We start from the raw sequence: 18,667 nt of genomic DNA on the forward strand, positions 1-18,667 counted from the left end.
CTTAGCTTGTCACAGACTTTACCCCAGCGAAGTCAAGAAAAGCAGCAGCATTTAAAGTCTTAACAGTGGCATTTGCCGTTTATCCACGCTTACCATGGGGTCATCAAATAGGCAGCTTGCTGGCTGCTCTAGTCAACCCTGTGGATGAGTGGGGGCAAAAAGGCTTTGGGTCATCTAGTCACTGCAAGGCGGGGTGTTGGATTATGTTGCTTCTTTGCTCTTCGCTTTGGGACAGCAGTAAAGGCATTGTAGAAGCATTAATGGTTCATAGAGCAGAAACCTACTCTTCTGGCTGCACAAAGTCATTCTTAAGCACTACTTTAATAAAAACCTTTGAAATTTTGAAGAGAAACATTCTGCAAGTTGGTTCGGATCTAAATGTCTTAATAATCTTTGAAAGCTTTTGCAGTATAAATTTGGAAGCTTTTTTTAGGTGCTACTGCCTTTTAAAATAAATAGAATACACATAATTTCCCCCAACTTTATATTTTAGCAAACGTTTCATGAATTGCTACGAGGAACAAAACATAATCCTCCTACCCTCGCTTACATAACCTTAAACACAGGATTTTTAAAGGCTTTTTGAGAGCTAGATATGCCTGACTTCTCCAAAACAATAGTTTACTTTTCACATTCATCTTTGGATGTCAGCTGTGGAAGTTACCAGGCAAACTGCTTTGATAAGTTCTAACAGTGGAAAAGAATGAAGCTTTAGAGCTTTATAATGCTAGTGAAAACAATGTAATAGCAAATTATTTTTATTATGTGTGAATTCTGGAAGCTAGTTTGGGAGGGAAGAAAATAAAAAATTATTTTATTGCATTGTTGGTACTAACCTAACAACCTTATGAAAGCAGATTGCTTGCTTCAGCTAGCTAACAAAGAATCATCTTCAAAATTCAGACTGCAGAGGGAATGCAGAAAACTGGAAATTACAAAACAAGGACTAATTTGGACACCTGATAACAGGTAAAAATGTCATAATTGTTAAGGCACTCTTACAAAGATGCGTACGTGTGCATGTGCGTGCACACAGGCCAAGGAGAGAAGAACGTTCTTTTGTGACAACTGATCTGCCTGTCATTTTTGAAAAATCATTGAAGGAAATTCTCAGTACTTGAAAGATTTAATATGCATTTAATGAAGGTAAAAACATTGCTTTTAAAAAATGTTTTAAAAAATCCGTATTTCTAGAGTAAAGGTAAGTTGCTGTACTTAGTATCAAATAAAAGAACTAGTTTGTGCATTCTCATGAGGTTATTTGTAACCTCAATTCATTAGTGTTGGATGCTTTACATGATGAACTTGCAGTGGTGGTTTGAAACGTGGCTTGTGTAATCCTGTGTCCTTTCACTTCTCTCTTCATTCCTCTCGTGTTAGAACTTGAACAGTTGTCTCTTCAAACACAGCCTGGTCCAAAGAGTTCTTTCATAAGACTCTTTTTCCTTTCAGCCAGTGTCATATGAGCGCAGTCTTCTGCTTCAGTTGAACTGTCCTTCTGCCTTGTCTTGGTAACTTTCCCAAAAGACAGTTTGTATAGCCCAAGGAATTTTTCACTTTTGATTCGGCTGTTTCACCGCAGTCCCGACCTGTGTGTCTATGGTGGCAAAGGCTGCCTTTTCGGGGGTTTGTACCTAATGTAGGAAGCCCGCGATGCAAATTCTCAGTGGCTTCTGAGAATACAGGGGGGGTTTTCAGCCTAATGGGTGTGTGGTTTCTTGGACCTGGAGTTACACGTTTAGTCCCTGCCTTCTCACTGTTATTTAGCTGTTCACCTGGCTTTTTTCCTTCTTTTTCATAAGCTTCCACTGCATCTTCCTCTTTATTGTTCTCTTTTACACTGCCACTTAGAGGAGTTTGTTCTGTTTTCATCAGTTTTTTTAGCTCCTGTTTAAGCAAATCTGTCTCTTTTTCTTCTTCTTTCATAAATTCAAAACCAGTGTACTCTTCCCTTAGTAGTCTGCTGTCCCTTAAGTACTCTAAAATGAAATATTGTGGGTTTTAGGAATGTTCTTAAATTGCCTAGGAACATAAGAGTCATGAGGCACTAATGAGAGCAAGTTTTACTTCCTTATTTCATTGCTTAAGTTGTTACTGTTGATGGTATTTCAGTCTTGAGGGTTATGACAATGCTATTTAATAATAAATACAACCATTGAATTGAACTCAGGTACGTATTTTTATCTTTTTTCATTATGTTTAATTTTAGTAAATGAATTGGCATGCAAATATCATCACTAGTGGCTAAATATAGGGCCAGAAGCATCATATACAATGCAATAGAGAAACCACATGAGATCTAAACTCTAGTTGTAATTTTCTTGCTTTTAAATGGAACTTAAATATATGTATGATTTTCTCTCCCTTAATTGACAGCACAGTTGCTTGTTGTGTGGAGCAGAATATACTGCAACTCTAACCTATAAATGAATTGGCTCCACATTTTAGTAGAAAAAGGTATGTGTATACTGAATGCCAACAGTAAATACACTTGTCTGCTGCAGGGGAGAAATTATAATAGGTTCTGTGCTTTGGAGAGACTCAAGAGTACCTCCAAAATGAGAGAGAGAGTCCAAGCTTAAAGGAGAAGTATGAAGTTGTTATAATTAAAATAGCTAAATAAGACTTCAATAAATAACTCTAATATTGGCAATGGGAGAAAGCCAGAAGAGAAATTCACAGGCAGAATCAGAAGACCTGTATTTTCTCTTCATTTTAAAAGGGGATTTCAAAGACAAATGGTGACTTCAGTTATCTGGCGGGGTCTGGAAAGGCTGAAAAGGCAGAGTACAAAATACAGGAGTTAACGCTAGATCACTAGCTCTGTTACTGATCCAGTCAGTGACCTCAACAACCTGTTTCACTTCTGTAAATGCGTGACCTTTAGGTCATGTAATGTCTCCTACCATCTGTGAAGTATTTAGCTTGATGGCATTCAGATCTTGCTTCTTTCTACAAGCCTCACTATAATGAAAATAGCGTGGAATAATTTTAGAAAGAAAAACTCTGATAAAGGAATAGATGCATTGATTCCTCTGTTCTATAGAATCTCTTCAAAATAAAGGTGCCTATAAATGAGCCTCTTGCATCTAGCCGCTATATGAGAACACAATCAATGGCTAAGATTTATGTAAAACCTATTTACAGTGATCATTGTAATAATTCTCAGCCCTTGAAGAAGTCCTTTTCCTTTCTCACCAATAGATCCTGAGCCAGAAATATATGTAGACATCAGCTATGATGAAGATTCACAGCCAACAATTTGAGATCAGCATTTCATTAGTGTGGAATTAACAAACTATTAACTAAAGTACACTTTCACAGATAAACAAGTGTGACCAGGAACTCCTTTTAAAAAGAAGTGTAGCAGTAGGAAGATGCCTTATTCTGTAAAGCTGCTCTGCTGGCAGTGCAGCACCGCCGGCAGCTGGATTTCATATTCTTTTGTTGAACTAGTTCCTGTCAGTCAGGTGTCAGCTAATGGCTGTCAGACCTATGTAAATGACCAATACCAACGGTTCATTCAACTTTTGAAAAGATCAAATGAGTTTCTGAGGAAAATAATAAAATATACCTCTAGGTGTTCCATTAAAAGTTTCTGGCTTTGGTATTTTCTTGGTTGATTGCTTTTCTGTTCTACATTGGGCATCTGTGTATGCTTCATTTGCTTTAGCTTTTTGATTCTTATCTTCAGAAGACTTGTTCTCCTATAATTGGCAATTAAAGGTAAAAATAATGAGGGAATACTTCTTTAGTGACTTTTAAAATTACACAGTCAGTGCAATACTTATAAAAAATCAGTAATTTCTATTACTATTATATTCTTATTTTGTATCACAACATTTGTCCTGCATATTTTCTGTAATATAATTACATTCACAAAATCCACATATTTGAAAGTTAAGACGATGTATTAGGCTATTCAGGCATATTACTGAAATTTCCGGAATAACATACAGCTTAGTTGAGAGTTTAAACAAGGGATTGGATCCAGATCTTTCATACCTTTGTTAGCTGAACTGAACTTTTTTCTGTTTCCTGAGTTTGGTACTGTGACAGCAGCAGTGATCTAAAACTCTGTTTATCTACTTGCACTGATCGATTTATTCTAAGACCTATTGAAAAAGGACAATCGTTAGTAATACAGTAGTTTCTGGAATTACATTGTTGGTACAAACAAAAGATATCTTTGATGACTGATAATACTGGTATGTGGCCTAGGATTTAAACATTTTTTTGCTCCATGTCTTAATGCCCTTTAATAAAGAAATTATTTGTTCTGCCTGACCTATAAATGCTGAAACTAGAACACAACCATAGCTACCTGGACTTTTCAGTGTTTCCATTCATATATTGGTACATCATAAATATACTTCAGTTTTAGATCTACAAAGTCCTTGTGGTGGGTTGACCCTGGCTGGGGGCCAGGTGCCCACCAGAGCCGCTCTATCACTCCCCTCATTCACTAGACAGGGGAGAAAAAGTACAACGAAAAAGCTTATGGGTCGAGATAAGGACAGGGAGAGATCATTCTCTAATTATCGTCACGAGCAAAACAGACCGAACTTAGAGAGGAAATTCATCTAATTTATTACTAAGCAAAACAGAGTAGAGGAATGAGAAATAAAATCAAATCTTAAAACACCTCCCCCCACCCCTCCCATCTTCCCAGGCTCAACTTTACTCCCGGCTTCAACCTCTGCCCCCCTTCAGCGGCACAGGGGGACGGGGAATGGGAGTTACGGTCAGTTCATCACACGGTGTTTCTGCTGCTTCTTCATCCTCGGGGGAGGATTCCTCTCTTAGTTCCCCTGCTCCAGCGTGGGGTCCCTCTCACGGGAGACAGACCTTAACGAACTTCTCCAACGTGAGTCTCTCCCACAGGCTACAGTCCTTCACGAACTGCTCCAGCGTGGGTCTCTTCCATGGGGTGCAGACCTTCAGGAGCAAACCGCTCCAGCGTGGGTCCCCCACGGGGTCACAAGTCCTGCCAGCAAACCTGCTCTGGCGTGGGCTTCTCTCTCCACGGGGCCACAGGTCCTGCCAGGAGCTTGCTCCAGCGTGGGCTTCCCATGGGGTCACAGCCTCCTTCGGGTGCCTCCACCTGCTCCGGCGTGGGGTCCTCCACGGGCTGCAGGTGGAATCTCTACACCCCCTCATCCTTCCTCCATGGGCTGCAGGGGGACAGCCTGCTTCACCATGGTCTTCACCATGGGCTGCAGGGGGATCTCTGCACTGGCGCCTGGAGCACCTCCTGCCCCTCCTTCTGCACTGACCTTGGTGTCTGCAGAGTTTCTTACATCTTCTCACTCCTCTCTCCAGCTGCAAAAGCTCTCTCTGTTTTTCTCTTTCTTAAATATGCTATCACAGAGGCGCTGATTGGCTTGGCCTTCACCAGCGGCGGGTCTGTCTTGGAGCCGGCTGGCGTTGGCTCTGTCAGACACAGGGGAAGCTTCTAGCAGCTTCTCACAGAAGCCACCCCTGTAGCCCCCCCCCCCCCCGCTACCAAAACCTTGCCACGCAAACCCAACACATTCCACCCCTCACCTCTGTGAATCACATATTTAAGAATTATCATTAAAATATACATTCAACACAAAAACTTCACAAACACTAATCACATCGACGAGGAAAAAGAAAAAAGAATTCCCCACACCAAAATCAAAACAACACTATCACAACACCAAACAAGAGTGGTCAATCTACACACAAAATCTACCTCTAGTCCCTTCACCACTATTTCACTCTCAAGCTACGTTCAGTCAATGTTTTGCCCGTTACCTCTTCCAATTACTATCCTTCTCTCGATTTTCTGGTGCCCCACGTTGGGCGCCAAAAAGACTGTGGTGGGTTGACCCTGGCTGGGACCCAGGTGCCCACCAGAGCCGCTCTATCACTCCCCTCTTCAGTAACGCAGGGAGGGGAGAAAGGAAGATGGAAAAACAACCCCAAACTCATGGGTCAAGATAAAGGCAGTCTAATGTAGCTAAAGCAAAAAGCTGCGCGCAGAAGCAAAGCAAAAAGCAAAGATTATTCTCTACTTCCCATCAGCAGGCGATGTCTGGCCACTTCCTGGGAAGTAGAGCTTCAGTATGTGTGCCCCTTACTCCGGAAGACAAACAGTGTAAAAAAAAAAACAACGAATGCCCCCGCCCTGTTCCTCCCCCTATTCTGAGTTTTTTATTGCTGAGCAGATGCCATATGGTATGGAATATCCCTTTGGTCAGTTTGGGTCAGCTGTCCTAGCTGTGTCCCCTCCCAAGATCTTGCCCACCCCCAGCCTGCTGCAGGGGAAGAAGAAATGTTGGAAAGACAGCCTTGATGTGTGCTGGCACTGCTCAGCAGTAGCCAAAACACTGGTGTGTTATCAACAGTTTGCTAGCTACCAATACACAGCACAGCACCATGAGGGCTGCTGTGGGGAGAATTAACTCCATCTCAGCCAGACCCAATGCAGTCCTGTTCAGATAGAACACGCAAAGGCAGACAAATGTGTCTCTACCCAAGAGACCATGTGGGCTCAATTTGTGTGGCAACATTCTCATGTAAATTTAAGAGGTCTAGTTTCAGGCCTCAGCTTTGAGGTTCCTAAATTCGCATCTTACAGTGTATAACATGCTTGCTTTTATGCCTTCTGACTTGGTTACTCACCTTTCTCAAAGTTAAGCACTTATCTAAGGCTTTATGGAATCAAACTCTTCAGAGGAAGAGTTTGAAGGAGCTATGGTCTTTGAAAAGAGATTCCAAGGGAGTGATTGAATGAGACATTTAAAGACAGAGCTGAATGGAGATGGGATGGGGAAGGTGAGTATATTGTTCTTTTAGTCTATTTTTAGAACCATTTTGACATGAGTACAGTAGCCAAGAAAGTTGCTAGCACAGCAGCAAAAATGTGATCTTAACTATGTCAACATTCAGCCTTATTCCCAGTTTTGATCTCTGAAAGGAGAGGAAGACTCTCCATAAAAATGGTGATTTTCAAATGTTTATGTGGTAAAAAAGATTTTGATAACTAATTTGAGGGTTACTCGTGAAGGAATGGTTCTGATGATGTGGAGGGAATTAGTTTTCCCTTTTGAAAGGGAACCACCAGCAAGTAGTTGCTTAGCTGCTTTTTCCACAGAAATCAGCGGAGCGTTCCTCAGACTCAGAACTAGGGGGAGCTGTACCTCTAGAAGAGCTGGTGTCACCTTCCCACAACTGAGCAAATTTTGCTGTCATGAAGAGCTTATGAAATTAATGGCTTCATTTGATACATCAATTTTGTTTAGGTACATAGAGCGTTCTGATAACCTAAGCAAGCCTACCTTCAGCTATTTATCAGGAGTGTTAAAAAATGGAGCCCCACATTTCTTTGTTTCTTTCCTGCTGGGTAAAAATTTTTGCAAAACACAGAATAGAAAATAACTACTTGAAGAATTAGGTCTTTCTGTTATAGGAAAATTCAAGTCAATAGTGAAAAGGAAAAACAATTGTCAGTAATTCCAGTTCTAGATTTCTAAATCATCTGTTTCCATTAACTGGCAAAGAATGAAACCAAATTTATTGGCCAAAAATACCAAAAGATCAGAAAACTTTGCTTGGAACTTGTTCACTACAAAATATCAGGTCTCTCTCCAATAAAGCTCCCTTATCTTGCTTAAAGAAAAGAAGAACTTTAAGTACTGTAATTTAAATAACCATATTGCACAAATCCATACGTGAGTAAAAATAAAAAACCCGCAGCTGGTTATGTGATGTAACTAAAACTGGAATTCAGAGCTTCATAGAAAACCATGTCTGCCTTGGAATGAGAAGCGGGAATTTGTGTTTCTTAATTTTACAACTTGAATTACCAACCTTTTCCCCGTAGTCCACTTGTAGCTAAGGCAGAGTAACGGATTTGCAAAGGCAACGAAGAGGAAAGAAATAAGCAACTGACTACAGTAAGACTTTGTACTGAAACTGTAATTTGAAGAATTGTGTGAGCATGTGCAATATTTCCAGCAAATACGTTTGCTACCATGTAAATTTTAAGTGCTCTTCTGTACCCATCTTCCAATTCCTCCTTCAGTTTAGGAGCGGGAATATCTAACCAGTATTTTAAAGAGGTACTTAACCCAGGAAAGTCAATGTTCAGATCATTATTCAAAATCAAAGGTGTAAGTTTGTTGTGCAGAAAACTCTCCTTCAGAATATTGACAGAATGTTTATGATCCTGAGTAGGAGACAAAATATTATTTTCAATGTGGGGAAAGTACTTGAAATCTGTTTATTAGTTTCTGCACAAAATAAATTTATTAGTAAATTCTAGACACTACATCTAAAGCAATTAGAAATTTGTAAGTGCTTCAAGAAAGCTATCATCTTCAACATTTTTGTCGCTGATGAGTATAGTGAGCATGTGGGCAACATAACAGTTCTTGCCTTGTATGATTTGTAATTGTTTTTAGCTGCTGCTCCCTGAGTTGAAGGAGTGACATCCACATGTCTGAACACAGGCGCCTGATGCTATTTGAGATGCCCTCGAGCATTCAAGGTATCTACGTAAGGCTGGCCGACATTACACGGGACCGATGGGACGCCCATGTCCTTCTGGAACAACAACTCCAGGGCCAGGCAGAATGCGCTAGGGCATCTCAAATGGCACTGGATGCCTATTATTAGGCAGCTGAATCCCACACAAGGTAGCTGCTCTTGGAATGGTTGATAGACAAGGTTGCATATAACAGATATTTCTCTCTGATACCTATTTGAGCATCCATGTGAAAGAAATACTTTGCTAAAGAGCTCTTCCTCAATAGAATTAACTTTCTAATGTTCTTATCTATCATTCTACTACATTATTCTAAATAACATCAATTCTGTTGATAGACTTAGTTGAGAGGATGTACAATAACTGGGTTATTACGATCTCTGGTAGCCCACTTAAATTTACTTACACTAAACCCCGAAGGATTACTAAGGATAAACATTCTCTGCTCCAGATAAGCTGACAGTATGATGATCACACTGGCCTTTAAACTTCCTAAACCTTCTCTCTGAAAACTCCTGCTCTTCTTTCACCCCAACAAAATGCAAGTCGCAGAAGCTTCAGTGATGGACGTTGAAGCATCTCTGCTATAAGTTACAGGGTGTAAAGATTTTAAAGAAAAGAAAACAGTTTTTAAAGACCCAATTAAATTCATTATTTTTGCTCATATAAAAGCACTTTGAAAGTCTGTACTAAAACTAGAAACTTGCTAGGAGGGTTGTTTGTGAGGTGTTTTGATTTAGTGAGCTGTGTTGTGGGAGTTCTAGGTCTAGGGTGGCCACTTTCCAGGCCAAGTCAAAGGGAACAGCCTGAACAAAAATTAGTCTGCAAAAGCATTGTGGACTGATAGCTTCACCTCATTAAAAACCAAATAGGCAAACAGCTCTTGATGCAAATAATAGACACTTAAAATAGCAGCACTGCTTCAGTGTCACTGTTAGTATACTAAAACTACATATACCAAATGTTATTCATGATGAAATTTGGGTAAAATATTAAAAACAAGTCATGTATTTGTATGCAGAAAATAAATGAGCAAAACAACAAGCACTTCTCTATATGTGCCGCAATATTTTTAGCCCATATAAAAGTACCATACTGGGTTTTATTTTGGAATATATGCTCCAGTTTTAAAACAATGTAAGTTTCATATAATTCAACAACAAAGGAAAATGAATATACACCTACTTTTTTCATAAGGTTCTGAATCACCTTTGTCTTTTGGGATTTTAGGCATCCGATTTGCATAGATATTTTTTACATAAAGTTGCCGATCCTTTTCCTAAGAAGAAATAAACGCCATTAAACTTCTAGTATGCATTAAGAATTACTTCTTACCAATTTAATTTTCCCAAGTTGGGAGAAGACTGTCAGAAATTTTGCTTTGTGCCAGGCCATGTGGTGACTTTGCCATTTACATAAATAGGAATCTGTCATTTTCTTTAATGAGCCAAATCAAAATTCACCCTTTTTAAGGCTAAGAGCACACCTACGTGATCTTTTTCATAACACAATGGTCAAAAGATGAAGCCTTCCCTAATAATTTTTTCATTCATTGTTCTTAGTTATTTTTTTCAGATGAAGTAATTTTTGGCTTTACTTGCCCTTTTTTTTTTTTAATTTTTATTTATTTGCTCAATGCCCTTGGTTACAATGTGCTCAGTTCTGGCTTACAACCTATTGCTTGGGAGATGGCATAAACTTCAGAGGCATACTTTTAAAAATTTATTTAGCAAGAGTCCTCTTTCCTTACTGAAATCTATGTTAAACACAGAAAAGAGATTTCAGTAACACTCTCACCATATCAATTTTTAGTGTGAGCAATAGGAGCTGCATTTAATTTGGAGATACAGGTCGATCTGAAAGGGGATTATGTGTCTAAATACCTTGAATGGTCTGACTAAGCCAGGTGCCCAAAACTATGACTATGTAAAAATAAACTCTGTTCTCGCACAGAAATAAGGTTAATAAGCATGTCTGGACTTCTTTGTGGTAAAGCAATAGAAGGTTTTCTGAATCTAAATATAACGTTAAGAGAACTGGATACACATAGAAAACTGTGTAGAAAACACATGAAATAATAGAAATATTTTGGAGAAGTGTTAAGGTGAGAACTGTACTTTAGAATAATTTGCATTTTGGAACAGCTTTACATTCGTGTTGCTGGGACTGTAATTTTTCCCAACTCCCAGACCTGTGCATACAGGAGGAGGTCAGACTCTGGCAGGGAAATAGCACTGCAAGTGCTGCTCGGGGGACTTTGATAGAGGGCCTGGGAAGAGCACTGTGCTGCTGTGCTTTCCCAACAGCTCTCCGGCTTTTGCAGCTGGGCAGCCGGGCTGCTGCCAAGTATCAGGAGGAAAATTTCTGCACCTGATACATAGGTAAGAGGGAAATACACAGAAATACAGATCTCCATGAATCCTCAGTAGTTGCCTGTTTTGCTCTTCATGATATCTGGGAAAACTCCCCATTACAACATATTGCACAGATATTTGATTCCATACAGAAAGAGAAATCTTCCTAGTGGAATCAACAGATGGATCAGTCACTTCATATAGAAATAAAAAGAAGTATATTTCAACTGTGTTACAAACACAGTTTAAATTATTCAAAAGCCACAAGGATTTTCATGTTTTCTGGAATATGTTCTGTTTTTCTTGTTTACAACTCATATGACATACCATTCATGACAGTCTTGTTTCTATTTGTATTTAGTGTCCCTTTCAGGTTTTCCTTTATGTTTGGTTTACAAGCATTCAGTCAGTGTTGAACTGGATGTATTTGTCCTGAAAATATTTGTCTAAAAACCAAGCTGGAATTTGAAACAAACTATTGAAACATTTACATAAGTCTTTTAGTTAAACTCTAGTTTTGCAGACTGTAATATTTGGCTCATTTTGATTTGAAAGTGTTTCTCCAAGGGAGCTCATTTAAAGTTAGTAGATGAATGTATTGACCTAGACCTATCACAATGATAACAAGTTGTTGGGGATTATTTGTTCAAATTGTGATGCGTTAATCTCCATTTTGATTAGTTGTTGAACTACTTTGAACTTTTGACAAATAGACCCTACAATAATTTCATCATTTTATATTTTGACATTTTTGGTAGACTAGAGACTCAACTAGGAAACAAAAATTCCATTACTAAATAGTATAAAAGAGGCAAAAGGAATGGATAACATTAAATACTTTTGAATCTTCTTGTAGGAACAGAAACCCATTTAAAATCTTGAATACCTTAATTCTTTGGTGAAGAAAGTTAATTTCCATTTGCAAATTCTTTGTAATTATCCCAGCTTCCACAGCTTTTTTGTTCTCATTTGCCAACTGACGACTAAAGGTGCTATTGTTCAACTTCAGCTGCTTTTCTAGGCTCTTAAAAAAATTATATATTTTACAATACGAATGTACTCAGTATGACTGTTGAAAATCTCAGTTCTTACCAGATCTAAAACATAAGCAAGCTAAAATAATGAAAAGTAAACTTCTAATAATTATATTCCATTTTAAACAATGTGTGAAATTATGAAGTATCTGAAAAATTACTTTAAAAATTAGCAAAACCTGGTTTAAAATCTAATTTTACTAAACAGAAAAGTATATTTGTCATTCAAACATGAAAAATAAGGCTGTTCATTACCTTTCTGATGGATTAATGAATACAATAATCTTTGCAAAATGTTAAGATTTCTATTCACACTGAGATCTATTAACAACAGCAGCACAAGGAGGCTCAGTTAAAATGAAAACTAGGAAATTTATTGAGTACTTTATCAAGTACTTTATCAACAGAACCCAGTGCCATGCACTGAAATTATAGTTACTAAAATTGTAAGGTGGACACCCAATCCTGCCAGCTTTTTATAGCTTCTCACTAGGACTTCTGTAAATAGAAAGATTTCAAAAGAGAGTCTGAATTCAGCTGTTTATATTTTCATTTTCTTTCATGTACTAAATGTACTTCAGATCTAGCTGTTCAGATGGTGAAATGCCTCTAAGATTACCTGGCTCTTTATTTAATTATGTGCATAATCTACCCCACAGAAAATAGAAATTAATTCCTGGAGGACAATGGAAATTTCACTCTTCCACTTTTGTATTAAAAACTGTATTTCTGTCTTTTTTGTGAAAGGTTCAATAAGAGTAAAGAAACATGAGATATTCAAAGGAGCTGAATTATCTCCTTTTAAACTCCCACCAAGCTTTTACTACAGTTGCATAATAAAACAACAGTAGAACCAACCCTAAAATCTAGGACACCTGACTGCTGCCCTACAGCCAACTACAGTGAGTGACAGTAATTCACCAACAGAACATGCACGTATGTCCATACTACCCACCAGCACCCCGTAAAAATAATGGTGCTAGTTCCAGATAAACCAGCTTTGGTTGTTCAAGGTAGTAGATCAGCAGCAGCCTGGTGGTCTCCATGTATGACTGCTCCTGCGCTTTGCCAGGGTAAATCAGGGGCCGTGCTATTGTGGCTAGACAGCCCAAGCAAGCCTGGATACTCCTTGCTGCTGGCAGGGACTGGAGCAGACATTCTGCTCAAGATTGCTCTCCAGCGATATGCTATGCTTCTGACCTAACAGGGTTAAGGCATATGACTTAATTCCTAAAAGATCTTTATTGCCAAGTTTAATCCACTCATAAATTTCTGCCAGTTTTTAAAATATTGGAAGGGCATACGACTGCCATTTTTAGTACCTTACACTCAGGACAGCTCTGGATTAAAAAGAAAGTTCAATGTTACAGGATTATATCAGAATCATTAATGTGACAAGAGGCAGCTAAAAACTTTCCACTACTCTTGCGCAGAAACCTCTCCTATGATTGTTCCACAAATACAATGATATGCACATATTACCTGTATTCTCTTATTATTCACTTCCATTTTTTCTGTAAGAACTGATAATCTGTGATCAAGTTCCTCTCTCTCTGCAAGAGCTTTGTCTTCTGAAAGCATATGCAAGGCCTGCAAAGCATCTTTAGTTTTTAACAGTTCTGCTTCAACTTTTCTGAGCTTCCTGGATGTATTTCTCTCGTCCTCCTGAAATATCCTCAGGAGTTTCCTTAGAGCTCTCACCTCATTATAATGACTTGCCAAAAGATCCGGCAAGTTATTTTCCAAATTTTTGTATCTACCTATTACTTTTGAGTGTCGGCACTGAAGTTGTTTCAAAATGTGGTTTTCTAAGCTTGATGCTTCTAATTTGTGTTGTAAATCAAATATTTCATTCTTCAGCTCTTTAATTTCGTGAAGTCTTGCTGATGATATTCGCTGAGCCACCACACTTTTTTTCTGGGAAATCATACTTCTCTGCAGGCTTAAAAATGAAGAATTCTTATATGGTATCTTCTCATCTGGCAATTTTTTTTTTCTTCCTGCATTCAAAGCAAAGTAAATTGGCATTGATATATAGCAATCATTTGAGACAGCAAAATCACCGTATGTCTTTACTGCTCACATAAGCTCGTATACTGCTCACCCAAGCTACTTAACCGTGATATATTTGACAAAATGCCCAAGATCTACATTAAGACTCCAATATTCAAGTATTTCACAGATAAGTCCATTTCCATTAAAGATTTTATATCCCTCTGTGTGCATTTCTGTGGCTGCACTGGGCCAAGGTTCCCTCTTTTCATTCTCTGAAGCCATTTTAATTAGAAACAGCCATCATGCCCACTTTCTATTAATAAGGGTAACTACATAGATGGCATCTTCTGAGGCAAACAGCAATAATACTCTGGGAATAACTTGAGAAAGTATATTTATGTTAACACATTACTCCAGCATCAATGAAAACAAATTTTCTTTCTGTAAATCATGCAGTTCACTAATGTAAGCCTGATCTGGGGACTGATGAACAAAATTCACCCCATCTAGAAAGACTCCCAAGAGGGAGGACCTACACCTTGAATAGGAGCGCATAGAAAAAAAACCCCAACATTGTAACCTACAGGTCTGCAAGAATTGAAAAAAAAACAGGTGATCACAATAGCAGATGGTTATTTTTTTCTGCAGCTAGGATTTCTAACTAGCTTTCTAGAATTTTCAAAAAGTCAGCTTTGAATTGAACTATATTTTTAACCCTTACACGCTCATTAGAACAGTTATGCAGTTGTGTGCAGTTTCTATACAGCAATTGAAAAAAATCTTTACGACCTAGCATTCTAAGTGTATTACTGCCATTTGCCTTGCTTTATGGCCAGCATTCTGAGTGAATTACTCTCATTTTCCTTTCCTGAAACATAATTAGAATTTGAAAATAGTGAAGACCGTAAATCTGAGCATGTCTCCCTTTTTCAGGCATATATTCAATTTCACTATAGCTCTCAAGACATTTCAGGCAGTATTTTGCTAGAAGTTTATTATAATAATTTATAGATCACATAACGTTTTATGGATAAAATAGGCAAAGTCCTAGCCTAAAAAAGACCAGAGGAAAAGGACAGATCTTTTCAAGCACTTCACAGGAAACGACATCAAATCAGCAGTAGGAAAAGTAAAGCAGGACACTGCCTAAGGCACCACCACGCCACGTCCTCACTGCTTCCATGACCTAAGACAGAATAGCGGAAGGCTACAGAGTGTTCTCTAGGAAGACAGAGATGCGTGGGGCAGTGGGTTCAGTGGGGAAATGGCTCTTCCCTGCAGCAGCAGCACCTATTGCTCTCTCTCCCCTTCCCTGATGGCAGCAGCCTCAACAGCCTTCCTGTTCTCCGCAGCTTCAGCCCAGCTCTGCTCCTCCCCTTCCCAAAGCAGAGCCTGCAGTCCAGCCTGGGCCCTGACACTCATGTGCCTCGTGTGCAAGGCAGCAAGTTCAGGGAAAGCATGAAGAGGGTGAGTTACACAACTGGGCACAATAAGGTAGGTCCAATGATAACGGAGTGAAGTTGGAATGGCATGGAGGAGAACAACCACGCTGTCTGCCCGTGGCTCTTACTCCTGAAGTACCCGAGGTACTCCACCGTTGCAGGATACAAACCAGATGGTGTTGGTTCTGATGGCCCTGCTGATAGAGGGGAGAAAGCAGGGGCAAGCTGGTAGGACCTTGTTCACAGAGAGCCACAAGGGGAGAATGAGACCGTCAAATTCAATGTGACAGCAAAAGGAAAGGATAGAAAGAATCTAAGATTAGGAATCAAAAGGAGGAGAGACTGTGATCTGGGCAGGGCAGTTATTTTTTTTTTGCATATGTTTTAAAAGGATTAAGAAGAACTGTCATGGAAGTTCAGGTAAACAGAGAAAAAATTACAGCAGTCAGCTGAGGTCAGAGAGTTCAAGACCTTCTGCAGCGAGCAAAATTAACAGGTGCTGTGAAAAAAACTCACTGGAGGTAAAAACCGAAGCAAACAGAAGGTAAGTAAGCATCACACTTCCATGTTCTTTGTAATATGATTCCACTGCAGGAAGAGTACAATATGACCACAAATGGTGTCACACAAATACTTGCAAAATGAGAACAACCATTACATTACTATTTTATTTTGCCAGAATGGAATGCAAGGATGTAAAAAAAATGGGAAAATACCTTCCTGCAAAAGCTGACAAAAATACTGTAAAGTCTATACAGGATGAAAATGTAGGTTATAATTGTGTTCCTGGGAACAAGGAACAAGCCATGAACAAGCAAAAATAACCACTTAAAATATCCAATGCAGCTAGTAGCCAGTGATGATTCTTCTGTTAAATAGATTTTAAAAATGTGGTTATTCTTTCTGGTCTGCTAGTTTCATGCCAATATGACTTCTTGATAGCAGCATATAACACATAATAGAAGAGATAATTGTTGGTTTCTCTTTTTTTGGTTGATTTGCATCTTGTAGATTTGGTAGCTCCAGATGAAATTTTGAAGCTCAGCAGGAAAAGTCATTAGTTTTACACTATTTTTTTGACATGTTACGGTGGGATTTAAGAAAGTAGAGTCTAGATACAAAAACATGCAGACATGAAAAGATTATTTACTGTTAACAATTACATAAAGGGAATATATTTGTGCTATGTGGTAATTCCATTGAAGCACAAACTTAATTTTACATGATACACCATAACTAAGCTGGCCAAAACATGACTCTTTTGTCAAAACCGACACTTTTGTGCAGACACATCATTTTTGAGTAACTTTCCTCTAGAAAGGTTTTTCCAGACTCATCATGCAATCCATAGTCAAAACCAGAAATTGCAGTGTATGTGGGAGAGCCATTTTCAAATCCTTAGATTAAAACTGAGGAATAAGGTTTGCAAAGGTGTTCCCACATCTCAGGCGATTATTCTGCCTCTTGGATCACCAACTATTGTGGGATAACACAACAGGGAATCTATTTCTCTTCCCTCCATTCCTAGTGTTTGAAACATGATTTATTATTTTTCTTCACTGAAAAACTATTTATTTCCCCTGTCTTCCTAATTACTGAAAAAAATGCCAAAGAAAGGGAACCAGCTGTATTTCTCAATAAAGTCTTATTTTACTACTACCAGAAAACAAAGTACCTTTTTTATCATCTTGGGGGAAGATATGCTGTCCTCTTTTCTTCTTTTCCTTTTCCTTTTTTTCCTTTTCCTGTGTTTTCTTCTCTTCAGCTCCTGGTATTTCTAAACATTTGCTGCTTCTAGCTGTTTCAGAGCAAGTCACTGACAAAGCCCTCAGAATAGTTAGCATGAGAATTTTAACTTTTGTGTTCTCTACTGAGTCACCTACAATCATTACCTCTGCTACAGCTGCTTCTTCTGATACCTCTGTGCTTTGGGGAATCTTCAGTATCCTTGCTTTTTGTGCCACGTTCTAACTTTTTATCTTCTGTCACTACATCATCTGAGTTCACCACTGTGTTATGGTAGAAGACTTAGAAGTTGACCTCCATAACCTATCAGAAATCAGAATGTTATTGAGTTGTTTACAGTTAACATAAATGATACAAAACAGTGTTCAACTATATTAAAGGATGCTAAGAAATACTAAGTTACCTTTAAAGAAACCCAGTTGTTACTCTTTAATCTATTAAAATAATTGTGTGGTCTGTAGTAAGTGGATAAGTTTGTTTCCAGAATGAATTGCAGTATGAAATATCTAGTTTTCATCTCGGAATTTATTATGATACTGGCATGTATTTTCTAAAGATTTACAAAATACTACCATTTAAATGTAAATAGATACTATAGTTTATTTCCTGTAATGTATACATTTGCTTCATGATTAATGCAATTTAAAAGAAGGGTAATTGTGCTCAATACCTACAAAGTGCTTTACAATATTAAAATACAATTGTTCAAGTCTCTAGAAACTAGATATTTCTAACTATGTTTTAATAGTATTTTTAACTTTCCATTCATGTCATAAAAATCTCATTTAGTCCTATTTTTCAATAATTAGATCACAAATCAAATCACAAAATTAACTTATGCATTAAAATAGCAAACCAAAAATCTTAGCTGCTATATTAACATTATAGGTAGGGGATACAGCAGCACCTAAAGCTGCTCAACAGAGCACCTGATTTAGAGACTGAAATAAAGGTTTTCTTAAACTTTTTGGATGTTGTTTATTTTATGTATTTTCAAATCCAAATTGTTTGTAAAAACAAAAAGCTTGCTAAATAAAATCTCACAATGTAATAAAAGTGTCTCTGCACAATTTCAGAAGAAACATTAGGGACAATGTCACTGTTTTTTTAAAGAAAACAATTTTTTCATAACCTAACTGTACTTAGCACATTTGTTTGCTTTTGAAAATGCTGCAAGACACTTATCTGCATGTGTTCACACCCATACAGTTCTAGAAAATATCACCTGTAATGCACTGTTGTTATCAGAGATGCGGTTCTCTGATGAGATGATGATCTCATTTTGTTTGATCAGGTTCTAAGTAACATTGCTGTTTCCTCTGGAATTGTCTTTTCTCAATAGCCTAATTTTCAAACAAAACAAACTCTTCTAATTGTTCGGCTTTCTAAAAAACCATATATTTAGCATAAAATATAGAATGCTGACTAATTTTCTGTGTCTTTGTAAATATCTGTTAAACCTCATTTTTTTTCTCTACTTGAGGCTACTGGAGAGTGGAAGAACAGAATACTTCATACTCCTGGCAGCATTATTTAAACACTGTGGTTCTGGTAAAAAAGTATTTCTTGGGATATGGTTCA

The 18,667-nt window shown here is 38.1% G+C and overlaps 1 protein-coding gene across 1 annotated transcript; it reads right to left on the reverse strand.

Annotated features, from left to right (window-relative positions):
* Positions 1–1,141: 1,141 nt before the first annotated feature.
* On the reverse strand, positions 1,142–14,140 carry LCA5L (lebercilin LCA5 like). The gene is given in 7 exon segments (XM_075772169.1): positions 1,142–1,545; positions 1,548–1,979; positions 3,575–3,707; positions 4,006–4,115; positions 9,701–9,794; positions 11,756–11,893; positions 13,386–14,140. Coding segments are annotated over 7 exon segments (1,599 nt in total). The 5' UTR covers positions 13,932–14,140; the 3' UTR covers positions 1,142–1,399.
* Between the last annotated feature and the right edge of the window lie 4,527 nt (positions 14,141–18,667).

This window comes from Balearica regulorum, chromosome 1 (genome assembly GCF_011004875.1).
Source record: "Balearica regulorum gibbericeps isolate bBalReg1 chromosome 1, bBalReg1.pri, whole genome shotgun sequence".
NCBI classification, from domain to species: Eukaryota; Metazoa; Chordata; class Aves; order Gruiformes; family Gruidae; genus Balearica; species Balearica regulorum.